This window comes from Loxodonta africana, chromosome 16 (genome assembly GCF_030014295.1).
Source record: "Loxodonta africana isolate mLoxAfr1 chromosome 16, mLoxAfr1.hap2, whole genome shotgun sequence".
NCBI lineage: Eukaryota > Metazoa > Chordata > Mammalia > Proboscidea > Elephantidae > Loxodonta > Loxodonta africana.
In genome coordinates, this window is record NC_087357.1 from 12,686,022 (window position 1) to 12,713,590 (window position 27,569).

Here is a 27,569-nt window from a genome sequence, read left to right on the forward strand (position 1 = left end):
TGTTGACTCACTTTAAATATGATGCAAAGAAACAGGGAGTAAACAATTATTCTTAACCATCTAGGGAGGTCTCCTCTGGGTTTATTGTACAGCCTGCTGTGGTTTATAACACCTGGCTAAAAACTCTGAGGCAGTGATTCTTTTTTTCTTTGACATCTTTCTTTTAAATACTTTATTGTATTTTTGGTGAACGTTTACACAGGAATTTAGATTCTCCTTTGACAATTTCTATACATGTTGTTCAGTTACATTGGTTACATTCTTCACAATATATCAGCATTCTCATTATTTCCATTTTGGTTGTTCTTTTTCCATTAATCTAGCTTCCCTGTGCCCCTTTGCCTTCTCATCCTTGGTCTAGGGTAAATTTTTACCACCTGGTTTCATCTAGATGATTATTTTGAGGAACACAGTATTCACAGTGATATTATTTATTTTATGGGCCAATCTGTCATTTGGTTGAAAGGTGACCTCTGGGAGTGGTTTAAGTTCCAAGTTTAAAGAGTATCTCAGGGCAGTAGTCTCAGGGGCTCACCTAGTCTCTACTGGTCTAGTAAGTCTGGCCTTTTTTTTTTTGGAGTCTCAGTTTTGTTCTATAGTTTTCTCCCCTTCTATCCAGGGCCATCTATTGAGTCCCTGGTTGGAACGGAAGGTAGTAGTAGCCAGGCACCATCAAGTTCTTTTGGTCTCAAGGCAGGTGATGTCGTTGTTTGTGCGGACTATTGGTTCCGTAGACTAGTTTCTTCTTTGAGTCTTTGGTTTCCTTCTTTCTCTTTAGCTCTGGACAAGTAGAGACTAATAGTTGTATCTTACATGGTGTCTTGCAAGCTTTTAAGACCCCAGACACTGCTCACCAAACTAGGATGTAGAACATTCTCTTTATGAACTATATTATGCCAATGTTAATTGGCCTGAGTGGCCCCATGAGACCATGGTCCTAAGCTCTTGAACCCAGTAGACCAATCCTGTGAAGTGTTTGGTTGTATCTAGGAAGTATCCATAACTGTGGTAGACCTCCACTTGGCCCTCACACCTGCTGGACCCATTCACCAGCCACAGGACCAGACCGGGGTGGACTTTCCAGAGAAGAACCTTCATCAAGGCTCCTCTGGAAAGGCCACCAGATGAGCCAGCTATTTCCTGGAAGCTGTACATTGACAATTTAGAATATCAAACCCACTCCTTCCTTTATTTTATCTCTGCCCTGGCCACCACTCCATGTATTTTTTGAAGTCAAGTGGTTAAGAAATAGTTTTGCTACAAATACCAGAACATAAGGTAGATAGAGGGGGTCTTCTAAAAATTAAACACTTATGCTTATCAAAAGACTTCACCAAAAGAGTAAAAAGAGAACCTACAGACTGGGGGAAAAAATTTTGGCTATGACATATCTGACAAAGATCTAATTTCTAAAATCTATAGGAAAATCCAACACCTCTACAACAAAAAGACAAATGATCCAATTAAAAAATGGGCTAAGGATATGAACAGACACTTCACCAAAGAAGACATTCAGGCAGCTAATAGACACTTGAGATTACTAACCATTAGGGAAATGCGATTCAAAACTACAATAAATAATAAATGTTGGAGAGGCTGTGGTGAGCTTGAAACTCTTATGAATTGCTTGTGGGAATGCAAAATGGTACAACCATTTTGGAAAACGATATGGCGCTTCCTTAAAAAGTTAGAAATAGAAATACCATGTTGTTGTTAGGTGCCGTCGAGTTGGTTCCGACTCACAGAGACTCTACGCACAACAGAACGAAACACTGCCGGGTCCTGCGCCATCCTTACAATCATTGTTATGCTTGAGCTCATTGTTGCAGCCACTGTGTCAATCCACCTCGTTGAGGGTCTTCCTCTTTTCCGCTGACCCTGTACTCTGCCAAGCATGATGTCCTTCTCCAGGGACTGATCCCTCCTGGCAACATGTCCAAAGTATGTAAGACACAGTTTCGCCATCCTTGCCTCTAAGAAGCATTCTGGTCACACTTCTTCCATAACAGATTTGTTCATTCTTTTGGCAGTCCGTGGTATATTCAGTATTCTCTGCAAACACCACAATTCAAAGGCGTCAACTCTTCTTCTGACTTCCTTATTCAGTGTCCAGCTTTCACATGTATATGATATGACTGAAAACACCATGGCTTGGGTCAGGCGCACCTTAGTCTTCAGGGTGACATCTTTGCTCTTCAACACTTTGAAGAGGTCCTTTGTAGCAGATTTGCCCAGTGCAATGCGTCTTTTGATTTCTTGACTGCTGCTTCCATGGCTGTTGACTGTGGATCCAAGTAAAATGAAATCCTTGACAACTTCAATCTTTTCTCCGTTTATCATCATGTTGCTCATTGGTCTAGTTGTGAGGATTTTTGTTTTCTTTATGTTGAGGTGCAGTCCATACTGAAGGCTGTGGTCTTTGATCTTCATTAGTAAGTGCTTCAGGTCCCCATCACTTTCAGCAAGCAAGGTTGTGTCATCTGCATGATGCAGGTTGATAATGAATCTTCCTCCAATCCTGATGCTCCATTCTTCTTCATATAGTCCAGCTTCTCATATTATTTGCTCAGCATACAGATTAAATAGGTATGGTGAAAGAATACAACCCTGACGCACACCTTTCCTGACTTTAAACCAATCAGTATCCCCTTGTTCTGTCTGAACAACTGCCCCTTGATCTATGTAAAGGTTCCTCATGAGCACAATTAAGTGTTCTGGAATTCCCATTCTTCGCAATGTCATCCATAGTTTGTTATGATCCACACAGTCGAATGCCTTTACATAGTCAATAAAACACAGGTAAACATCCTTCTGGTATTCTCTGCTTTCAGCAAGATCCATCTGACATCAGCAATGATATCCCTGGTTCCACGTCCTCCTCTGAAACCAGCCTGAATTTCTGGCAGTTCCTTGTCGATATACTGCTAAAGCCACTTTTGAATGATCTTCAGCAAAATTTTGCTTGCATGTGATATTAATGATATTGTTCTCTAATTTCCACATTCGGTTGGATCACCTTTCTTGGGAATAGGCATAAATATGGATCTCTTCCAGTCAGTTTGCCAGGTAGCTGTCTTCCATATTTCTTGGCATAGACGAGTGAGCACCTCCAGTGCTGCACATGTTTGTTGAAACATCTCAATTGATATTCCATCAATTCCTGGAGCCTTGTTTTTCACCAGTACCTTCAGAGCACCTTGGACTTCAGTACCATTGGTTCCTGATCATATGCCACCTCTTGAAATGGTTGAATATCGACTAATTCTTTTTGGTATAAGATACAGAAATCCCACTCCTAGGAATATACCCTTGAGAAATAAGATCCATCACATGAATAGACATGAGCACATCCATGTTCACTGGAGCATTACTCACAATAGCAAAAAGATGGAAACAATCTAAGTGCCCATCAACAGATGAATGGATAAACAAACTATGGTGCATACACAGAATGAAATACCACGCAAAAATAAAGAACAATGATGAATCTGTGAAACATCTCACAACATGGTTGAATCTGGAGGGCATTATGCTGAGTGAAATAAGTCAATCACAAAAGGACAAATACTGTGTGAGACCACTGTTATAAAAACACATGAAAATGTTTTCACATAGAAAAAAACAATCTTTGATGATTATGGGGGGGGTGGGGAGGAAAAACACTAATTAGATAGTAGATAAGTGGTAGCTTTGGTGAAGATAAGACAGTATACAGTACTGAAGAAGTCAGCCCAACTTGACCAGGGCAAAATCATACATGCTTCACAGACACATCCAAAGGCTTTGAGGGACAGAGCTACTGGGCTGAGGGCTGGGACCATGGTCTCGGGGACATCTAGCTCAATTGGTATAACATAGTCTATAAAGAAAAGGTTCTATATTAGACTGTGGTGAGTAGCATCTGGGGTCTTAAAAGCCTGCCAGCGGCCATCTAAGATACATCCACTGGTCCCATTCTGGCTAGAGCAAAGGAGAATGAAGGAAACCAAAGACACAAGGGAAAGATTAATCCGAAGGACTAATGGTCCACACCTACCACAACATCAACCAGACTGAGCCGAGAACAACAAGATGGTGCCCGGTTACCACCACTGACTGCTCTGGCAGGGATCACAATAGAGGGTCCAAGACAGAGTGGGAAGAAAATATAGAACATTCAAATTCATACACACACACACAAAAAGACCAAGGTTGCTGGTCTGACAGAGACTGGAGACACTCCAAGAGTATGGCCCCTGGATACCCTTTTAATAGTCCTGAAGCCACTCCTGAGGTTCACCCTTCAGCTAAAGATTAGACAGGTCTATAGAGCCAATGGAAACCCTGGTGGTGTAGTGGTTAATTGCTATGGCTGCTAGCCAAGAGGTCAGCAGTTCGAAACCGCCAGGCACTCCTAGGAAACTCTATCGGGCAGTTCTACTTTATCATATAGGGTCGCTATGAGTCGGAATCGACTCGACAGCAGTGGGTTTGGGTTTTTTTTTTGTATAGGGCCAATAACAACACACTTGGTGCCTGGTAGTTCAATCATGTATTCAAGACTAATAGGCATACCAGCCCCAAAGCAAAGATGAGAAGGCACGGACAGGAAAACTGGATGAATGGAAACAGGAAACCCGGGGTGGAGAAGGGGAGAGTGTTAACACATCGCGGAGTTGGCTACCAATGTCACAAAACAATTTGTTTATTAACTGTTTAATGAGAAAATAATCTGCTCTGTAAAGTTTCACCTAAAGCGCGCGCGCACACACACACACACACTCACAGAGAAATGGTTTTCTCCTCGGTCAGCTGGACCAGCAATCTGCGTTATCACATAGCTGGCCCCTTCTCCATCACTGGGCATTGTGAAGCCTTGGTTTCAGATGCTCCCTGAGTTTGCTGTACTTTTCATAAGAAGGTATCATGCACATACTAGTTGCTCTGTGTATGTATAGGCTTCTCTGTGACATCTTGTATACATTGATAAAATGACAGTAGCAATAGTCTCCAATCTATTTTGCTCCCAGAATCAGGAGCAACCCCATGTGTGAAGATGCTTGGGGTGGGGGCGGGGGGGATGTAAGGAATGTCAGTAAAGGCTGATCCCCATGTTCAAACGGCAGTGTTGTAAAAGGGAGAGGAAGTTGGATACACTTGGAACAAAGCCAATGTGAGCTCCTTGGTGGGGCTGGTGAGATTTGGGGTCATCAAGGTATCCCACCTTTCCTAGGTGTTGGTTTTCAAGACTAGCCCCCATAAGCCATTCTTGCTTCTCCTTTCCTCTCCCTGTCCAATCACAGATTTTATAGTTGAAGCCAGACATTATCAGTCCTTCCTCCAGCATCAGTCATTTGCACCTCCAGCTTGAGACTTGCGGAGGACTGGGGAAATGGACACCGTTTCCATCAGGGACACCTCCTTCCATAGTAATGCGGGCATGTTTCTGAGCTAAAACTCTACAAAGGAAAGGCAAGTAAAGATAGAAAAAAAATTACCTGTTGTTGTGGGTACCTCTGTTGGCTTTAGAAAAGATGCTGTGGACAGATAGCAAAAGAAGAAAATTATACACTCTCTTGGTTAAGTGTCAAGCTCTCAGTCAAGTGTTAGTGGGTTGTCCACCTATGGATTATCTATAGACGGTTTCTGATTGTCATATCCCTTTCCGTATCCTTTCTTTGTGGTGGTGCTCCTTCCATTCCCAGCAGGCTTGTGCACAGGGAATTCAAACCTATGGATACAAGCCCAGGAGAGGCAGAGCATGTGGCTCACAGAGAGCATCCTTTGGGGACCACTTGCTGTTCAATGTAACCAACCCTGGCCTTCCTTGATGGTTTGGGGTCATTTCTCTCTTTCCCACCTCCTCTCTGCATGTTGTATTTCACCAATAAAGACCCTACTGTGGAAAAGCCATTGGCCTAATTTGAAATGTGACATCTATTGGGCCAATCACGGAGTCAGAGAAAGACTAAATAGTGATGCTTTCAGTGTCTTCTTTCTGTACAAATCTGTTGAGTAGAACATGGGACACAGAGGTAAGCCCGTGCAGTGCCCTGCCCTTGGAAGAGGTGGGATCAGAAGATAATGGCCGGCATCTAAATAGTGTGCCTCATACGGCATGCACTGCCCTAGCCACTCTACACAGAGAAATCCATTGGACCCCAACACGGCTTAGGAGGTGAATGCTACTACCATCCTCCTCACCCTCGTGCAGGGGAGGAAACTGAGGCAGGAGTGGTTCTGAGGATTGTTCAAGGCCCCACAGTGGGTAAATGATGAGCTGGGATGAAAAATCCAGGCCATCTGGCCCTAAACCACTGCCCAGGGCGATTTTGCCCAGGCAAGTCATGGTTAATCAGTTAAGAACAGCTGAAAATTACCTGAAGTTGAGTAACTGTCAGCAGCTGATGGTGTTGAGTAAGGCAAAGCAGCTATGAAAGACATAAATGAAAAGGCGTGGGTAGGTCATCTCCCTTCATTTTTCTTAATCCCGAGAGGTAGGCTTACTTATCTGGGTCAGAAAGGGGCAACGTCTTGTTCTGGGGAGAAGCTGCTCATGATCTGGGCAACTGCTTAAGAATGGCCCTAAGTGACCACAGTTACAGCCACTGGACATCCAGAACCAATACGTTCATCTCGGTCCTACTGCCAGACCCTGAAATATGTCTTTTTTTGTTGTTTTTGGCCAACTGTGGCCACAGCAATGGTTGCCTTGTTGTGGAACCTATCTTTTTTTTTTTTTTGGTAATTCTTCCTGAGTGGGCAATTTGAGGAGATGCACCTTCTATTTGAAGAGTTATTCCTTTATTATATTAGAATTAAAAATTTATATTTAGTTCCATTTCTGATTAAGGGTATTTTTAGATATGCATGGGGCGTGAATGGGTTGGATTAGATTAGATAGTTCATTGTTTACTTTGTTTTAATTTTAAACACTTTAACATTCTTTATTGCCACTGTGTTTAATTTATGTAGCGTCTCTGGCAAGTGACCTTGCCTTCCATTTATGGTGGTGATATAAAATGTCCATGTAAAATGAAATTAAGTACAGTCCAACTGTAAAATGAAGATAAAAAGAGTCCACTTAAAGGAAGGTGCAGTGATTAAGCGGTTGCCTGCTAACCGAAAGGTAGGCCGTTCAAACACATGAGCTGCTCTGTGGGAGAAAGATGTGGCATTCTGCTTCTGTAAAGATTACAGCCTTGAAGACCATATGAGGCAGTTCTACTCTGTCCTATAAGGTCGCTCTGAGTGGGAACTGACTCTAGGGCAACAGCTGTTTTTTTTTTTTTTTTTTTTTTATGGGAATATTAGAGTGGGGCAGTGTGGGGACATGGCAGGGATTGTGCCAGGGAGACAGTGAGTAGGCTGTGCAGGATGCCTTGTAGCCTCACTGTGGGTTCGCTACAGCTCTAGGCTCCCTTGGATGGGGGACTCACTGAGCTGAGACAGTCTTTTGCCCACCCCCTGCCTCCAGGTGATTCTGACCTGCAGAGGCAGGGCCCACCTGAGCAGACGACGCTGGCATCCTCGTGGTGGCCACAGTTGTGGGAGAACCAGCCGCTGTGAAGGCACTGCCATAGCCTGGCTTCATTCCCCATGCACTCCACGTCGTCCAAAGCAATGGCGCCCAGGCCACGGCTGAAGTGTGCCCACCCGAGGGCCGACACTGCCCTGCCGCAGCCCAGCTGCCGACATACCACCTGGGCGTCTCGCAGGTCCCAGCTGTCATCACACACGGTGCCCCAGCTGCCGTTGTAGTGCAGCTCCACGCGGCCCTCGCACGGGTGGCTGCCATTGCTCAGCCGGAGGGCCACATCTGGGGACGCAGACACACTCCGGTCACTGGTCTGGGTGCTGCCCTTCACCAGGGCATTAGAAGGAGGTGTGGGAGAGTGGGCTGGTCTTGAGGCTCTGTCCCTCACACTCGGTAAGGGATGCATCGTGGGTTCAAGTGGGCTTCAGAGTCCTTGGGGTTTAGTGTCTCACATCAATGCAATTCTTAAAATATTTTAAAGCTCTTTCCCCAGACCAGACTCTATTTCATGGAGGCCCCAGGAAGCCCCGTGTAAAGTGAAAAGCACTGAGCCTGCAAACACTGGTTGTTGCTGCCCTTAGTGTGGAATCGCGTTCTTAACGCCGGGTGAAAAGAAACTACACGTGGGTTCTGAATGAAACAGTCTCAAAGACAGCCAAGTCAAGTGCCCTGTTCCAGAACAGTGTGACATGCCTCTGATCTCAGAAGTCACACGTGAATGTGTCATTGTCCAACCAGCTTCTCCCAGTCTTAGCTTGGGTGTAAACTGAGGATGTGGGAGACCACTTTAACCTTTCAAGCCCCTAGTGTCCACTTGATTGAGTCTGCCTGTCGACCTAGCCATCATTACCAAGCAGGGGCTGAAACGATTGAAGGACCTACCCGTATCATTTTCGTCTTGCATGAGAGACTCGTAGGATGCGTAAAAGCCGATATTGGTGATGATGGCATCACTGTGGAACACCACCGTCATGCGGTTTGAAGAGGAGGTAAATATTGGGGTTGTACTGGCGCAGAATCTCCCCAATGACAAAGGTTCGCTTTGTGGGCCATCAAAAACTTCAATGAAGTCGTACGGACAGCCATAGAAATTTTCCATTCTGTGGAGTGAAATGATACCACTTAGGCTCAATCCACTGGGGCTCCCCCCTCCGCCCAAGTAAACATTGCTCATATTGGTTCAGGAAGGGTTTTGAAAAAGCTACCTGAAGCCTGCATCTCCTCATATGGGTCAGAGGAAATGATTATCAATTTACGTGGGTAGTATATATCCTCTTGTTCCTAAAAATCTTTTGGTTTTTAAAGTTTTGATTCAACTGTATTTTCTGAATAGGTATTACAGGCACAGTTAATAGAATTTAAGTGGTATTGATGGTTATGCAGTGAAAGTCAATTTCTTTCCTACCCTGGACTAGCCCCCCTTTCACTTAACTCCCCTTCTAGAAGTTTCTTTTTGTTTCCTTCAGAAACACCAATGTGCTATACTCACTGTCCATGGTTTTCAGTCTATTCCAAAGCAATGTATCCTTCATGTGTGACGGCAATATATGGCTGTGCCAAAATTGATTGAATGGATTCCCTGCCAACCTTTTGCTTCTATAAGAATTCTGCCATGATTATTCTCTGTGCTGTTGAGACTATATCTGTAGACAAAATTCCTGGAACAGGGATTGCTGGGTTAAAAGAATTATGCATTTAAACTTTTGAAGAATATTGCTGAATGGGCCTTCAAAGACCTACCTCACTTTTGAGAATTAAATATGGGAGTTTTTTTTTTTTTGGAATGGGGAGTCAGTAAAACTGGTGTGTTTGAGTAAAGACAATAGTGAAAACAGAACTGTTTACTCACTTCAGCACTTCAAAACTAAGTTTGACGTGGGCCCTGGTATCCACTTGTATGTCCCAGGCACATACCATGTTTGTGGGGTATTTTTTGGGATACCAAGGGCTGGAGAACGAGCCTGAATTATTTGTGAGCAAACCGCCACAATGGAAATTTTCATCTGCAAGAAACATGGAAGAAGCCCCATCAGAACACGGCCCTGACCTCTGCTGATGTTTTTAGAGGGGCTGAGGGGGAGAGTGAGGGCAGACGTAAGGAGACCCTGATTCTAGGGTGGCTTTTGTCGATTAGCTCCCGATGCTGTGCTTTTGTAGACGAGGCTCGTTACACATGTCTTCATAGGATTTGTGTGAGGGGAAAATGATAGTGACATTTTACAAGGGCTTGAAAGGACTCTGTGAACTTGTGTGCACAGATCGGTCTAAACATGGGTTGTAGTGAAAGGAGTGCAAAGACAACACAAGCCAAAGAATCCTTTCTCAGTACAGGGGCAACGGTGGTTCAGTGGTAGAATTCTTGCCTCCCATGTGGGAGAACTGGCTTTGATTCCTGGCCAATGTGCTTCACGTGCGGTTTGTCACTGGAGGCTTGGGTGTTCTTTGGTGCTGAACAAGGTCCAGAGGAGCTTCCGGACTAAGAGTAGAAAGACTAGCTATTTACTTCCAAAAATCAGCCAGTGAAAACCCTATGGATCACAACGGTCTGATCTGCCTGCCATCATGGGGATAGCACAGGACCGGGCAGCATTTTGTTCTGTTGTGCGTGGGTCGCCACGAGTCAGGGATAGCTAACAACTACTGTGCCATGAGTCAGAAGCCAATCTGACAGCAGCTAACAACAACAGTTGTGCTATATACAAATCCTAACTGAAATCAAGACTAAGATTGCTTAAAGTATCCAATTTATAAGAGATATTGGATTAGCTGTAGAATTTGTCGAAAGCCCTTCCGTGCTGCAGCTTCTCATATAGAAAAGGAAGGGAGAGCATTCCTCTAGTTACTGGAAGTGCTAAAATGGAAACAAAGCAAACGTAAAACTACGGAAAGAGTTTAAGTAAAAACAAAGTACCTGCAGGGGGGCTGTCACCAGTGGAGTCTGAAAATATGTAGAGAAAAAAGATGCCATGAGCAAAGACCTATCCAGATTATTCCTTTGAAATATTCAAAAATATTGAAATCAGAAGAAATGATTTCTCTGTGCCCCAGTGGACAGAAAGGACCGTGACTCCTCAGGAATGGGGACATTCGCACACCAAGTGTGTGGACAGTGCACCCCTTGTTGAGTGCTGCTGCTGGGATTTCTATTTCCTGCTTCCTCCTGGACCTGGTTGCCTGACCATCACCACAACAGTTAACCCCCCTTCACAGTAGATGCTGACTTGGGGAGCCCCAGAGCCCAGGGGGTTGCGTTTATGGTGAGACTCAATCTCCCTCCCTCCTACCTCTCTCCCTGCCCTCTGCTGCCCCCAACCCCACGACTTTGTCAGCCCCAATGGGCTGCGATGCTCCTGTTCATTAAAAAAAAAAAAAAAAAAATTTTTTTTAGCAACATAGAATTTAATCCGACTGTACCCCAACTTCGGGATTAAAGAGTAGCCAGGACTCATACACACCAAAAAAAAAAAAAAAAAAACACCAAGGACCTGGCAATTCATTGAAATGTATGGAAAAGCGATACCTGTTGGTCCTACTTTGGAGTTCCCATCGACACCTATTCAAAGACAGATGAGAGATGGATTGAGTAAGGCAGTCACATAATTCATTTAAAAAAATCAGGGACTTTTTTTTCCATAATAAAAAATAATCTCTTTTGGAAAGTTGGGAAAATTGGATCAATAACCACCAAAACCCATTGTCATCGAGTCAATCCTGACTCATAGTGGCCCTACAGGAGAGAGTAGAAGTGCCCTATAGGGTTTTCAAGGAGCAGCTGGTAGATTCCAGCTGCCAACTTTTTGGTCAGCAGCCGAGCTCTTAACCACTGTGTCACCAGGGCTCCTCAATAGCCACCAATGCTGGTTAAAAGATTGGCAGCCTACTTAAGTGCCCCCGGGGTGAGGGAGCATGCTTAGCTTTTCTGTCTCACAATGGCTCAAATGACACATGGTATATTTATTTATTGAAGTCAGTTATTGGGCTGACCAAGGTTTAGTAACAGGAGAGGAATAGCCACAACAGTGGATTCAAACATACCAATGATCATGAAGACGGTACAGGACTGGGCAATGTTTCGTTCAGTTATACACAAGGTCGCCATGGGTCAGAGTCAACTCAATGGCAAATAGCAACAACAACAATAGAATCTCCTTCATACAGAGGTTGAGAAGATTGGACGGGATAATGAATGCGCCAGGTTTAGCAGAGCCGGGCACATGTGAAGCCGCCTCTGGACACCAGCTGCTACTCTCAGTCAGCAGACGGGACTGTCACCAACACAGGAACGGAATGTCTGAGGATACAAGCCCTCTGTTGAATCACCACAACTGTTCAGGTGAGACCTTGGGCATTTTACAGGCACAACACTTTAAGAGAAAGAAAACCAACTCTGGCTAATTGGCTTGAAGCTGGGGGGAGGGCTCCTTTCAGAGTAATTGCCTGCTGGGGGGACTTCTCCCCTCCCAGAGGCTGCTGGTTGTGTTCTTCCTCTCCCCCAGTTGGCTGTGTGCCCGGGGTGCTCACCTGAGCAGATGACACTGGCGTCTTCGTGGTGCCCACAGTTGTGGGAGAGCCAGCCATTGTGCGGGCACTGCCACACCTTGGCCTCGCTGCCCGTGCACTGGACGTCATCCAGCATGATGTGGCCCTTGCCGCCATCAAAGTAGCTCTGAGCTGGGGCCGACAGGGCCTTGCCACAGCCGAGCTGCTGGCACACAACCCCGGCGTCCGTCAGATCCCAGCTGTCATCACACACTGTGCCCCAGGTGCTGTTGTAGAAGACCTCCACCCGGCCCTCACACCTGTGGCTGCCATTCACCAGCTGCAGGGACACACCTGAGGGACAGGAAAATGGGGGCTTCTCAGCTGTGCTGCTGTCCCCAAACACGGCTCCTCGGGGACCTCCTGCAGGTGGAGAGTGTTTCCCAGCACTTGGATACACTTTCCCATGTTAGGCAGCTGGACTCTAGGTAGAGTGGGCCTGTGTCGCAGTTTGCATGGGGCAGTCCTGGTTTGTAAGGAGCCCTGGTGGCACAATGTTAAGCACTTGGCTGCTAACTGAAAGGGCAGCAGTTCAAACCCGTCAGTGACTCCTTGGTAGAAAAGACCTGGCAATCTGCTCCCATAAAGATTACAGCCTAGGAAACCCTATGGGGATGTTCTACCCTGTCCTATAGGGTCACTATGAGTTGGAATCAACTGGACAGCAAACAACAAGTCCTGGTTTACAGCTATTGTAGATCAATGAATATCTGTTCATTATTTCAGGGTTCTTTCTGAACCCTCAAAAGCATCCCAGTTGGATAAGTTACATGTTCACCCTAATCATAAGCCACCGGGAGCTCAGGCATGTCCCCCACATCCTGCTGCAGCACCAAAGGGGGTTGTAATGTTGGATGATGTTGGTACTGTATTCGGCTGGAAGCCATTTGTATTGAATTCTGTTGATGTCTATATTGAATTCTGGGTTGGAAGTTGCAGTTTAAAGATAGTTTTTTTTTTTTTTCCTGGAAGGATTTTTCTTTTGTTATTTCTCTATTGATTTACCCTATCACATTCTCCCTTCCTTTGGAAAAGAAGGAGGCGCTCACCTGGATCCTCCAGTCACACATAGAGTGAATGCAAGACACAAGCCTTGAGCCACCTGCTTCTTCAGCCCAGATGTTTTGGTGGAGGACTGTGACAGTGAGTGGCTGTGCAGGGGTGAGGGGTGGGGGCTTTTAGCATCAGCAAGGATGCCATTAATGGAGGTGGACCCCGCAGGTAGATTTAGAAAAGCCTTTCTTCTCTTAAAGGGCAAGAACACAAATCGGATGTAACCTCCCTCCAAGGTGTGTGTTAGGGTACCTACCACTGTCCCTTTGATCTTGCTGAACGGCCTGGTACAGAGCATAAAACCCTGTGTTGGTGATCATGGCGTCACTTCTGAACACTGCCGTCATGATATTGGAAGAGGAGAGGAACGTGAGCTCAGCCCCAGCACAAAACCTGCCCACGGAGAGTGAGGCGACTTGCCGGCCATCGAACACTTCAACGTAGTCATAAGGGCACCCATAGATGTCCTCTAGTCTGAGAAGGTAAAGCCAAAGTTAATCTTCCCAAGGGAACGTGCAGACATGTTTCAGATGAAACTCATCATTTCCATAGCATCCAGGTAGAAACTGTAATCACCCTTGCCACCTCCTCTTCCAACCACACATCCCCACCGCCCACCAAGTCCAGGTGATTTTACCTCTTAAATATCTCTTGAATCTGCCTTCTCTCCTTCCCTTCTGGGGACTGTCCCAGGTCAGGCTTTAATCATCTCTCCCCTGGTCCAGTTTACTGGTTTCTTGGCTTTTAGTCTTTCCCCATTACATTCTATCTTCCTCTCTATCTTGAGTGTCAACTTTCTAATGTGACTCTACCTACAAAGTAAAGCCCAAACTTCTAGCTTTTCCCATGAGGCCATTTTCACCTGGCGACTCAATGGCATTGGGTTTTTACTGGGAACCTAACCCTAGTCTCATCTCCTTGCCCCCTTACATTTGCCATGTTGCTTGATTTGCAGATATATTGCTCAACACGCCTGCTCTCAACAGTCACGTGGTGCTTTCCTACCCATTATTTAAGGCCCTATTCCAATGTCACCGCTTTGCGGCACTGTCACCAACTCATCCCCTTCCTCCCTACACATCCCAGAATGAGTTAGTTCTCCTTTCTCTGAAGGGCCTGGGCTCTGTAGTCACAGTACTTGGATTTACCTCTGACTCCTCCACTTACTAGCTGTGTGAGCTGGGTCAAGTGAAGTGGCCCCCCTGGGATTTGTTTGCAAATCTATAGAATGGGGATAACCATATGTATTCAGTGAGGCTGAAACAAGATGGTGCATGTGACGTGTTTAGGTGCCCAACCATAGTAGGTACTCCTGTACACCGCACGCAGCATGCTGTGTTACCATGACCTGTTTACTGGTCTGTCCATGGGGTGGATGGATGGTTAGAAATCTGAATGGGTAGCAGGGTGAAATTTTCACTTTAATGGCTGGTACCAGAATTTCCTTAGAGAGAGAGCTATCCTTGTTGAGGGAGATACTGATAGACTATTTTTGGAATGGAAGAGGAGGTTTTTGGGTGTGGTCTCAAAGGAGACAAGGAAACAAAGGCGTTGAAAATATGCTCTGCATAAAATGTGAAGAGAAATTTGGGGGCGGAGATGAGCAGGAGAGAGAAAAGAGGGGGACGTAAGAGAAGAGAGGGAAGAAATTCAGAGGGAGGCTTGCGTCTGCAGAGAAAGGCGGCTAGTAGGAAATTCTGAAGGGGGTGGTTGACAAAGAGCTTTAAAGAACAGAGGTGACTAATATTCAATTTTAAGTTCTTTGCATTCCTGCAATGTATGTGCCACGCTTCTGTCACCCCAAATCTTAACTAACGCTAATCCACTCCCAGTGCCTTGTGTGAGTGATGTGTTTGGTGCGCAGGGGAGTGGGGAATAAAGAAAGAGGGTTATGTTTCATGTATGGGTCAGCGCAGGACAGAGAGGAGAGAATAGCTACCGGAGGGAGACTCTAGCAAGACTGAGGTTTCCAAGAAGAGATAAAATTGAACCAAGAAATGATCATGAGAATGTAAACCTCCGGGAGGACTTTGGACTCCTCACTGGATGCAGGTTGAAGGAGGAAGTGGTTCAAGTACAAATCGTGTAAATCTTAAAGCACAGGAGACCTCAGCTGATGCTGGTTTACAGACAGTTAAGGGAAAAGTAGCCCATTGTCCTGGAAGGGGCAAACTGGGGCTATTTAATCTGTAGAAGAAAAATCTTAGTAGGGACGCGATACTAACTCTTAAATGGAAGAAGAACCAGGTTTGTTCTACGCAGCAGCAAAGGGAAGAATGAAGACCAGTCAATGGGAATGAGGAAGAACAGATCAGGGTTCGGTAGGAGGAAGGAGCCAGCTGAGAATGAAGAGGTGAGGTCTTTACGGGTGGGTCAGCCCAGCTGAGGCTCGATGGCCGGGGTCAGGGATACTCACAGGTATTCTCTCATTGTGTAGGAAGTTGAGTTAAATGATTAAGAAGACTCTCCTAAGCTCGGATGGGAAGGCATTGGTAGCTCAGTGGTAGAATTCTTGCCTTCCATGAGGGAGACCCAGGTTTGATTCTTGGCCAATGCACCTCAAGTACAGCCACCACTTGTCTGTCACTGGAGGCTTATGTGTTACTGTGATGCTGAACAGGTTTCAGTAGGGTTTCCAGACTAAGAAAGACTAGGAAGAAAGGCCTGGTGATCTACTTCCAAAATATCAGCAATGAAAACCCTATGGTCACAATGATCCAATCCCACTGTGCATGGGGTCTCAGTGAGTTGGGGGCTGACTCAATGGCAGCTAACGACAACCAGTTCAGATAACCAGACCAATGTCCACTGGAAATGTGAAAAGATTTATCCCATGAAAAGGCTACCTCTTTGAGGAAAGCATAGATTCAAGTCTAATTTGGACTTTAAAGTAGATAAGGGCAAGGCTACTTACTTCAGACTTGGAATTGTCAGTTCTATGTGGAATGTGTCGGCCACGTGTATCACCCAGACACACTCTACATCAGTGGGGTAGTTTGTAGGATACCAAGGACTGGAGAAGGAGCCTGAGAGGCTTGAAATTACTCCACCACAGGATTTACTTCCTCCTGGAAGAGCAGACAAGAGACTCAAGGTTGGTTTCATCGGGTATGCATCTTGTATTCTTCCAGGTGTATAATCCGGAAAAAAAAAAATTTTTTTTTTCAACAGTTTGGAATCACAAAATGGGAAAGGGTCATGCTGGTAGTAGACATAGATGTGCCTTGGATGGTGTGAGTGATGGAACCCTGTAGAGGGAATGAAGGAAGAGGAAAGATGTGTGACTGGTAGGTAGGACTTTAAAGTTGGTGGTGAGACTGGAAAGGGGATTGGGCACACATCCATGGCATGTGGGGGTGTCCAATCTACACTTCATTACTGTTGTCCCCAGCCTCCTGCCATGCAGACCAGCTCAGTTCAAATGTAGATGGACCACCCATGATGAGGGCTCCATCCCTCCCATTCCTTCCACAAATGGCATCCAGGTCAGACAGAAGTCGATTCTGCCTTTATCAATTACCAAAGTGATTCCACTCAATTTCATACTTTACAGGGTATAATTTCAATAAAAGAGAGTTACCTTGTTGTATAGGGGCTGGAGGAACGGCAGCTGCAGAGACCACCAAAGTAAACAAGGAGAGAGCTTAGCATCATAAAATCATCTTATACTTAAGTACAAATGCATGAACCTATTACTAATTTTGAGTTTTAATATGATGTGTGGACATGCTCATTTTTTCCCTACATGATCTAAGATGGAGGCTGTCCCCTAATTTCAGCTGATTCAACAGGAAATCCCAGATAGCGTTCAGTTATGTGACTTGTTTCCTTTCAAGTGCTAGGGTCCACTAAGTCAGGGCTGTCCTGAGGTTGACTGGTCACTAGAAATTACCCACAACGATGTCACTGGGCTTATGACCATGCCACTGTGTCTGTGGAAACCAAGTGAGTGCCGAAATCCAGAAAGGCAAAAGCCAGGAAGCTGAAGGCCGTGGTGGGAAAGGTCTCCCGTGCAGCATTCCATTGAGTAAGACCCAACCTCAATCAGGAGTTCGAAGCACAAGCATTTAAAGCCCCTCTTTCTCCTTTTGGCTTTGATTTCTATACAGCATGTATTTCTATATTCTATGTGTATCCACAATCCCCACTGCATGGCAGGGCAAGAAAAGGGCAGGTTTGGAAAGTCTGTTCATTGAGATACGGGTGTTTATTTGAGCTTTGCACAAACGGTTCAGCGGGGAAGGCGTTGAAACAAATGGATTGATGCATGTGAGAATCTCTTTCTCTCTCTTGTCTTGCATGGCTGCAAGGTAAAGAGCAGTGGAGGTGACAGACACTACCGGCTGACTGCCTGTCCTTCTCAGACTTTAGCCAGGAAGGGTATTGAATATCAGCAGAATGAATTATATATATGTGTATATATACATATACACACACACACATATATAAATATATACTATATATACCTGCATAGTATATATGTATGCATATACATATATGTATATGTGTGTGTGTGTATATATATATATATATATAAAATATACACATGTTTTGGGTCTGTGTTGCATATTGAGTTTGGGAGGTCACCAGAAGACCTACCTATTCTCTACTCCTGCTCTGTTGGTTCAGGCCAGGAGGCCCAGAGAAGAGCCCCAAATTGTTTCACTTCCCACCACCAGTCTGCTCTTGACCCACTGGGAACGAGTTTAGTATTTAAAGCCAGCTTTGCTTTCCTGTGTGCTTTCATTCTCTAACCCATGTCCCCGAGAGGCAAACACTTCCACCTTCTCACCTCTGTATCAGCCCTCTTCTCCTCCTTTCCCCTCCTGCCCTTCCTTGCTCTGTTGTCCAGAAAGAAGTGTTTGGAATGTGATTTCATTTGGGAAACGTGGCTCTTAGCTCATTGTCTGAGCCACTGGTTCTCAATTTTGGTTGCACACTGCAGTTACTTGGTGGGGGAACTTTAAGATGACTGATGCCTGCATGCTGTCCCCAGAGTTTCTGCTGTGACAAATCTGGGGTGCAGCCTGGATACTGGGAATTTTAAAAGCTCTGCAGGTGATTCTAGCATGTAGCAGCAATTGACATCACTGGTCCAGGCCCCTGTCTGGCAGTGCACTGTTCATAGCAGATGGCAGATTTCTTACTAACTTTGCAGAGATTATGGGAAATCACAGTGTCACGCCTACCTGGGGATGTGGGGGTCATATCTCTAGCCCAATCTCCAGCATCTGCAAATACGAAAAATAAACATAAAAGTACATTAGATACGAGCCCAAGAGACAGAAATGGCCACATAAACCAGAGGCTACATCAGCCTGAGACCAGAAGAACTAGATGGTGCCTGGCTACCATCAGTGACTGACTGCCCTGACAGGGAACACAACAGCGAATCCCTGACGGAGCGGGAGAGCAGTGGGATACAGACCTCAAATTCTCATAAAAAGACCAGACTGAGACTAGAGGGACCTGGGAGGTCATGGTCCCTGGGCCCTCTGTTAGCCCAAGACTGGAACCATTCCCAAAGCCAACTCTTCAGACAGGAATTGGACTGGACTATGAGATAGACAATGATACTGGTGAGGAGTGAGCTTCTTGGCTCAAGTAGACACATGAGATTATGTGGGCAGCTCCTGTCTGGAGGGGAGATGAGAAGGCAGAGGGGGACAGAAGCTGGTTGAATGGACACGGGAATACAGGGTGGAGAGGAGGAGTGTGCTGTCTCATTAGAGGGAGAGTTTTTTCAAGTAGGGTGGGTATAAGTTTTTGTATGAGAGACTGACTTGATTTGTAAACTTTCACTTAAAGCACAATTTTTTAAAAAGTACATTAGAATATCAGAATTGAATTCTATGAGAACAGAGAAGTGGGTTTCTAGAGTTGACAGGTCTTGAGTAGACAGGCTTCACGCCACATAAGCAAGAACAAGGGTATGTTTGCATTCTGGACAAGCAGCCCCAGACCTAGGAGAGGGGCATAAATCAGGCAGCCAATGTGTGGCCATGTTGTGCTCGTCTTCAGGATGGACTCAGGCTTCCTGTATTCTCTGTCTACCTGTCTGAAGGGACATTCATCTGTTGGGCCACTTCAGTTACTTCATCTCCCTAGGCCTCAGTTTCCTCATCTGTGAGGGCTATGGTGACAAATCACACCTCTCAGCACCCAGCATGTCCCAGTTACTGCAGGTCTTGCAGATTATCCTGAGTCACAATGCTGGGTCTCTGGGGAAGTGAGTTCCAAATTGCTTTTCTGAATGTGTCCACTGTACTTTGCTAAGTGAAGGTGTTAGCCTCTGAAAGGCACATGGGCCACAGGCTGGCTGTGACTCCATAGAGTTAACAGGAAGGGATATTTCTGGGCTGATGGGCTCTGGACAGTTGGAATTGGCTGCTGTCTCTTGGATACACTCCAGGGATGGCCCTTCTTTACTGTGCCCACAGGTTCACTCTGCCACATTGGCCTTCTTTCTAACTCTCCAGCATGCCACTCTTTCCCCTGAGGGTCTTTGCACTTGTGGTTCTCTCTGACTGTAATGCCCCTTCATCGCTCATCCTGTGCGTCTCCTTGGAGAGGCCGTGCATTCCCATCCAACCCACAGCAGCAGCCCCTCCACCCGAGCACCCTCAACTGTGCCACCTGGATTTTCATTCCCAGCCCTTATCACTACCCCAAAATCATCTTGTTAATTGATTCGTTTCCTGTGTCTTGACTTCTCTCATTTCTCCCCACATAAATATAAACTCCATGAGGGCAGGGAGCTGCCCTGCCCAGAACTTAGAACTGGCCTACCACGTAGTAGGACCACAGAAAATATTGTTGGTTGAGTGGATGATGGTCTTAAGCCAATGTGTGGTCTGGATTTCAAGTGTTGGCACTTACTGTGTCTGCCCAGGGCAGGGTATCAAGCACACTTTAAGGATTCCCATACTCAGAAAAAAAAATTACCCTACAAACTGCAGCCAGGGGCTTACTACCTGGTTTCTGGGTAGGCTACAGGAGTTACTGGGGTCCCTGTAGGACATCAGAGGTCCTATGATCTGCAGGCAGTGTGGTGGCAGGTGCAGATTGGGCCCAGCTCTGGAATGACTGCCTTTAAGGCCATGCCTGATAGGAGTCCCTGGCCTCTCACTTGGGTGGGTCTAGGGTCCAACAGAGGCAAGGGATGCAATGGGCCAGTTAGTGGAGGGAAGGGGGTTCTTCTCCCAGTAGAGTTTGCCCTCCAGCTTTCAGCACTCTGGACAGTTCACAAGTGGCTGGTGGTGACAGATGCAGCCACAAGACCCTTCATATTATTGGGTGCCATTGAATCGATTCCAAGTTATAGCGACTATACAGGACAGAGTAGAACTGCCCCATGGTGTTTCCAAGGCTGTAATCTTTATGGGAGCAGCTCGCCAGGTCTTTTCTCCCATGGAGTGGATGGTGGATTGGAACTGCCAACCTTTTGGTTAGCCACTGAGTGCTTCACCACTGCACCACCAGGGCTCCTCAGGCCCTTCTTAAAAAAAAACCCATTGCCGTTGAGTCAGTTCGGACTCATAGCGACCCTACAGGTCAGAGTAGAGCTGCCCCATAGGCTTTTCAAAGAGTGGCTGGTGGATTCAAACTGCCAACCTTTTGGTTAGCAGCCAAGCTCTTAACCAATGCACCATCAGGGCTCCTCCATAGCATACAGCTTTTCCCCATGAAGAGGAGTTGTCTAGATATTCACATCCAGGCTGCTCATTGTTGCCCTTATTTCAGCTGCCGGTGTGGCCCTCCTAGTGGAAAAAGCTGGGAGCTATGGAGCAGGGATGATGGGGCTAATTGTAGGGTCTTAAAGCTTAATCCCAGCCTCTGCTAATAGGAAAACAAAAGAAAAAAAAATTTTTTTTTTCCTAGGGAGAGCCCCTCAAATTAGGAAGCTGTTCTCTCTTTTAAAGACCCAAAACCTACTTGAATCTTCCTACCTGGATCCCTTTCGCTCCGTGGAATCGCATTGAACAGAGCGTAAAAGCCGATGTTGGTTATCATAGAGTCACTTCGGAACACCACAGTCATAATGTTTGAGGAGGAGAAAAAGATCACAGTGACTGGGGCACAGAACTTCCCCATGGATAGTGAGGCAATCCTGGGGCCATTGAAGATTTCGACTGAGTCGTAGGGACATCCAAGGATATCTTCCAGTCTGGGGGGAGCAGAAATGGAGAGTTAGCAGCAGGTTAGAGACTTTCTAAATCTTAAAGCTTAAAAAGTATGATGATCATAAACCAAACCAAAAGCAAACCTGTTGCTGTCAAGTAGATTCTGACTCATGGAGACTCTGTGTGTTACAGAGTAGAACTGATCTCCATAGAGATTTCTTGGCTGTTTTAATCTTTATGGAAGTAGATTGCCAGGCCTTTCTTCCATGGTGCTGCTGGGTAGGTTCAAACCTCTAGGTTAGCAGTTGAGCACAAACCATTTGTGCCAGCCAGGGATTTTATGATGGTTATGGGAACTGATATTTGGATTATGTTTAAAATTACGTTAATATATAAAATATGAATTGATGTTCTCAAATGACTTATTTTCAGAACTCTTATTTTTCTTTGCCTAAGGAATATGTCAGGTTTATGGTTACAACTTTATAACAGCAGTTTTAGAATTACAATGGTTTTGGCTGATCGCAACCTACATGGAATATTAGGAAATACTAATGTATGCGGCTGCAAATAAATTCTTAATAACCAAGTCACCCCAGATGGTCAGCATATAAGAGATATCGTGCCAGGTTTTCCTACTTCCATATTTCACAAGGAGCCCTGGTGGCGCAGCAGCTAAGTGCTATGGCTGTTAATCAAAAGGCTGGCAGTTCGAATCCACCAGCTGCTCCGTGGGAACCCTACGGGGGCAGTTCTACTCTGTCTATAGTGTTGTTATGAGTCTGAATCGACTCGATGGCAATGCGTTTGGTTTTGGGTATATTTCACAATGTTTTCTATCCCTAAGTTTTTTGGGGAGAAAAATACTTGATGTTAGCATTTAAAAAAAAAAGGGCAGCAGATAGAAGGGCATTTGCATTTTGGCAATTATTCATGAGGGATGTCTGTGAATGGGAGGTCCCTGAGTGGTGCAAACAGTTTGTGCTTGACTACTAATTTGATGGTTCAAACCCACCCAGTGGCACTGCGGAAGAAAGACCTGGTGATCTGCTTCCCTAAATATTATAGCCCAGAAATCCTTATGGAGCAGCTCTACTCTATAACACATGAGGTTGCCTTGAGTCGGAATCAACTCTATAGTGACAGGTTTGGTTTTGGGTTTTTGGTCTGTGAGTCGTGCCTTAGAAGGGACAGATGATTCATAACACAATAGACTTTGGAAGTGTGGGTTCAAGGTTCTCATCTTATAGGCTAATTGTGCTCTTGGGGTTTTAACATTAACAGAGGCAAACATGCTTCTAGGACCTTCTTCTTGTCTTGCCCCTAAACATTTTCCACTAAAAGAAATATCTTTATTATGAATCCACAAGCCAACATTCTTATTCAGATAGACTCTGAAAAGATTATTTTCTTACTTCAAACTTGGAATCATGAGTTCTATGTGGAATTTTTTATCCACATGGATCTCCCAAACACATTGGACGTCTGTGGGGTAGCTTTCCGGATACTGAGGACTAGAAAATGAGCCAGAGAGACTAGAAATGACCCCTCCACAGGAACTACTTCCTCCTGAAACAGCAGGAAAAGGGTGTCAGGATGTGTCCACATGGGTCATTTGTGCAATCTGGTAATGACAAGCCCACACCCAGCAGCCTGGTGGATTCGGGCAGTGGTTTGCCTGGGTGGGTGCACACGCTGTCTGAATTGATCTTCAGCCTACGTGCCTCTATGGGAAGGAGACACCATTCAATCTAATTCTTATAAAGAAAACATTGTATTTGTCCTCTCTGTTCACTGTCTCCTCCCTCTTTTAAAGCAGGAAGATTCTTGCTTGCTAGGAGAGAGACGTTTGCCTATACTGTGAGAGATTGGGAAGGGGAGACAAATTGAGGAGACAAATATACCTACGTAAGAAGAAAATTTGAGGTGGTTAGGGGAGCAAGAGGCTACAGAACAACTTTGGAGTCTGATGAAATTGGAGACAAAGGGGAAGGAAGATTATGGACCTTTCTTTCAGTCATGCCAGTAAGGGATCTGAGTGACCTGCTCATCACTTGTGCTGGGTAGATTGTGTTTCCTTTAACCGGGTATCTACTTTGAGATGGGAATTTATAGGTTTTGGGATTCACGAGTTAAACAAGCTGATGGTGAAATCTAACTCTTTCATATTAGTTGTCATATTAGTGTAGGTAGATCTATATTTACACGAATACACACACACATTTATTTTTAAAGCAGCATGCCACCCATAAAAATAAGAAAATTTAGAATCATCTAATTATTTTAGAGGAAATTTGAAAGCACAATACGCTTGATTGACCTGGTCCCTAAATTATGAAGCTGCTTAAGTTTTCTTCTTTCTGTGCCCCATTTCAACTAACTAGTAATGCTCACAGAATTCCACAGATTCCAAGTCTTTCCTGTTAACAACATTAGTGGTTGTTGGAGGGAGGAAGGGAGATAGGGATGCAGGGAGGGAGACAGACAGAGAGAGAAGGAGAGGGAGGTGGAGATGGGAGGGAGTGGAGCCACATCTAGTCATCCTATAGTTCTATCACTGATTGCATTTGCAGTTTACAATAACTGTGCCCAGGTCCTCCCCAAGGCTCTCCAAGGCTCCCCAAGGCTCTCCCGGTATCAGGGGATGAAAGACTGGTACCCACTGTGAGTGCCTGTTGTGGTCTGTACCCCAAGCTGGCAGGCTGAGCCCTGGGCCAAAATGAGTCACATTCTTTTCAAGTCTCTGCCCACCCTCCCACCAACGGTGTGGCTGAGCCAATCTACATTTCCTCTTCCCAGCCTGCTCCTCTGGTTAAAAAAGTCACTGTTTGCAGAGTGACAGAAGTACCAGTGCCATGCCCTTCAGCGTGGCTGTGGTGAGGACTGGGGGGCTTCTCCAGCTCAGGGCCCAGACTGGCCTGGCCTCCTCAGGGAAGTGGCCACCACAGAACTGGCATGGGGAGCAAGACACAGGCCCCTCACTCACACCAAGCCAGTCTTTCTCTGTGCTCCATCCTGGGCACACAGCCTAGCACCTCCACGGTGGCTCTCTTAGAATGGAGGTACCATTTCAAATCGAAACAAGTGACTACCTGTTATATGATCCTGAGGTGCTGTAGGAAGACCTAGAAGGGAAAAAGGGAGATGATGATGACATCCAGGGGAAAATAGTTTCATCTACAAGTTAGTGAAATATAAAGGGCATTTAGAAGTACTTAGTGCAAACAGAGAAAAGTCCGAAGATGCAGACTGAATGTTCTCTATGGTCTTGTGGCAGATAAAAGAAGTCTACAAATTCTTTGACATGCCTTCTGCCACGAGGTAAGATCTTGAATCTGAGTGACTCTGTGACTGCTTTGGCCAACAGAATGTGGCAGAAGTGACACTGTACTTACAAGACTGCCAAGTTCTACTTTCTGTCTCTGGGAACACTGGCTCACTCATGGAGCCCTGAGCCACCTTGTAAGAAGACTAACTACTCTGCTGGAAGAGGCCCCAAGACCACATGGCAAGAAAGAGGGCTCCAACTGAGCTCAGTCACGCAGCTGTCCCCAGCAAGGCACCAGGCATGCAAGTGAAGCCATCGTGGACTTTCCAGACCAGACCAGCCACCAGGTGAATACCACCAAGTGACCCTGCTCAATGCCACAGGCAGCAGAAGAGTCTCCCAGCTGAGCCCTGCCCAAATTCTTGACCCACAAAACCATGAATTGTAATTAAATGGTTGTTGTTTTAAACCACTAAGTATTGGGGGAGCACTAGATAACCAGCATAGGTCCTTTCACTCAACATTGTCCCCTTTATTTCCCCAATCCACGTAACATTTCGTTTAGCTGAGTTACATAAAATGACAAAACTACAGATGTACCTTCATTTAAATATTTGCTGCCCTTGACCCTGACCCTTTAACTTTAGATAGCCCTTTCATCTCACTCAGGACCCCAACACAAAAAGCTGGCCTTTCCTCTGGAACACCCAGACACATCAAATCCTTCTCTAGGCAAACACTTGAGAGAGACGGTTCTGCCAATGGGTGACGTGTGTGTTCTCTGAGGCTGTGTGGGGACAACCAGGTGCATTCAAAGGGCCAGAGATGGGATTTGGAAACTCCAGTTCTGCTGCTTTTTAATGGAGTTATCTTGACTGCTTTTCACTCCCTAATTCTCAACTGTGAGGATTACATAAATTAACCTATGCAGGATGGCTAACATCAGGCCTGCCAGCGAGCAGACCCTTGGAAGTCTCCATTGCAATGAAACCAAATGCTTTTTCACTCACTTCCAGCATCATTTCAGAATTTATATTGCATGTATTGGTTGGATTTTTCGAACCTCTGGTTTTTATTACAGACAAATGTCATTCAATCATTAAATGATCAGACCTTTGAAAACAGGCAAAAATCATAAGCGCCCAAACAGCATGTGCTTTGGAGCCACACTGGTTAGTGTCCCAGCCTTGGTTCTACAATTTATTTGCTGAGTGGTCTGGGGAAAGTTACTTAACCTTTCTGAGTCTCAAATTTCTCTTCTGTAAAATACATAATATTTTTTTTTTGTAGGATTTTTCTGAGGATTCACAATAATCTGAGGAAAATGCCTCCCCATCTTTGCTCTTCTTTCACCTGGACTTTGCGTAGCTGGGGCCAGTGAATGGGGGTGGTAAAAGAGTTTGGAAGGCAGTGTAGTGTAGTAGCCAAAAGCATCAAAAGACTGTGTTCAACAAAACTGGCTAGGCCTGTGTATGTTGCTAACTTTCTATGTCTCAGTTTACCTATCCGAAAAATGGGAGTAACCAAAGGATCTACCTCAAGGGGTTGATGTGAGAATTAAATGAGTTAAACATGTGAAGGGCTCAAGCAGTGCCTGCTTCTTAGCATTTGTAAGTAGTTGCTATCATCATCATAATCATCATCATTAGAAAGTTGCCTGGACCAGAAAAAAAATGGAACATACCTGGAGATGTGGGCAGAGGCAAGTCTTCAGCATCTGAATGCATAAAGAAAGCAATAGGTCACCCTCTTTAGTGACTCCAAAGTGTGGGGAAGCTGGGGTGACAAGGATGTGGGTAGGGGTGAAGGGCAGAGGACCATGGCCTTTCTGGGCATGGAGTCCAGAGCACTAGGACTCCCCCAGGGCAGCTTTAGCCATCCTCTGGACAGGGTTCTCGGCCTTGCAGGATGAGGCACAGCAGCCGGGCCCATTCTGCCCCACAGCAGCCAGGCCCAAGTTACCCTTAGGCCCTACTTTGCAGAATCACCTGGACTACTTGTTAAAATGCAGATTCCCGAGCCCCTTTCCAAACCTCACCAATCACAATCTCTGGGCGTGGGACTCTGAAATCTGCACTGGCAATACCCCAGGTAGTGCTGTTCAAGCGAAAATTTCAGACCTCCCCTGGTCAACCCTGGGAGCTGCTGGGGCAGGGAGACATCTAAGCCCAGGGCCTAGCTAAGAGTGAAAGCGCGAGGATTGTCATACAAGAAAGAGCAGATGGGATGGCAGAGGAAAATTCCATCCAGGACGTATGGTTGCAAAACCTCGCCACATAACATCAGAAACTAGTGGTCTGAGGGGGAGGTTACCTGAGCAGATGACACTGGCATCCTCGTGGTGACCACAGTTGTGCTCCGACCAGCCCGAGTGGGCGCACTGGCCAAGGTAGCGCTCCACCCCCGAGCACTGGACGTTGTCCAGGAAGATGTCTCCTGAGCCTGGGCCAAAGTAGGCCTCACTGGGGCCAGAGATAGCCTGCCCACACCTCAGCTGGCGGCACACTACTTCGGCATCATTCAGGTCCCATAGGTCATCACACACAGTGCCCCAGGCCCCTTGGTGGAGGACCTCCACACGGCCTGAGCACTGACCTGAGCCGCCCACCAGCCTCAGCTCTGGCCAGTCTCCTGTAGACAGAGATGTGATGCATGAATCCCTAAAGGACCTCACCTGGGATCTACCAGGACCAGGCCTCAGAGGGGAAAAGGGATATGGGGGAGGGGAGGGGAGGGACTGGACAGGCACTGATCTTGGGCCTTGGGGCTTGCTCTTCACGTTTCTCCCGTGTTTGTGAGTTGTAGGGTGTGTTATCTTCAGCTAACTTAATTTAATTTTAACGGTCTTTCATGTTAGCTACAATACCACTGCTATGAACCAAAAAGATACAGTTCCTGCCTTCAAAGAGTCTTAACCAGCTGCTGTTGAGTTGACTCTGACTCCGACTCCTGGTGACCCCATGTGTGTCTGAGTAGAACTGTGCTCCATAGGGTTTTCAATGGCTGATTTTTTTGGAAGTAGATCACCAGGCCTATCTTCCGAGGAGCATCTGGGTGGACTCGAACCTTC

The 27,569-nt window shown here is 45.9% G+C and overlaps 1 protein-coding gene across 1 annotated transcript in view; it reads right to left on the minus strand.

Moving 5' to 3' along the window:
• DMBT1 (deleted in malignant brain tumors 1) overlaps positions 1 to 27,569 on the minus strand; it is a 233,323-nt gene that overhangs the window by 16,921 nt on the left and 188,833 nt on the right. Inside the window, exons 34-42 of the mRNA XM_064269899.1 lie at positions 26,813 to 27,282; positions 26,184 to 26,216; positions 24,324 to 24,356; positions 22,647 to 22,800; positions 21,058 to 21,275; positions 12,038 to 12,379; positions 9,366 to 9,573; positions 8,399 to 8,616; positions 7,487 to 7,798 (exon numbers count right to left, since the gene is read on the minus strand). Coding sequence (XP_064125969.1) covers positions 7,487 to 7,798; positions 8,399 to 8,616; positions 9,366 to 9,573; positions 12,038 to 12,379; positions 21,058 to 21,275; positions 22,647 to 22,800; positions 24,324 to 24,356; positions 26,184 to 26,216; positions 26,813 to 27,282 — 1,988 coding nt within the window. The remainder of the gene's footprint in view (positions 1 to 7,486; positions 7,799 to 8,398; positions 8,617 to 9,365; positions 9,574 to 12,037; positions 12,380 to 21,057; positions 21,276 to 22,646; positions 22,801 to 24,323; positions 24,357 to 26,183; positions 26,217 to 26,812; positions 27,283 to 27,569) is intronic.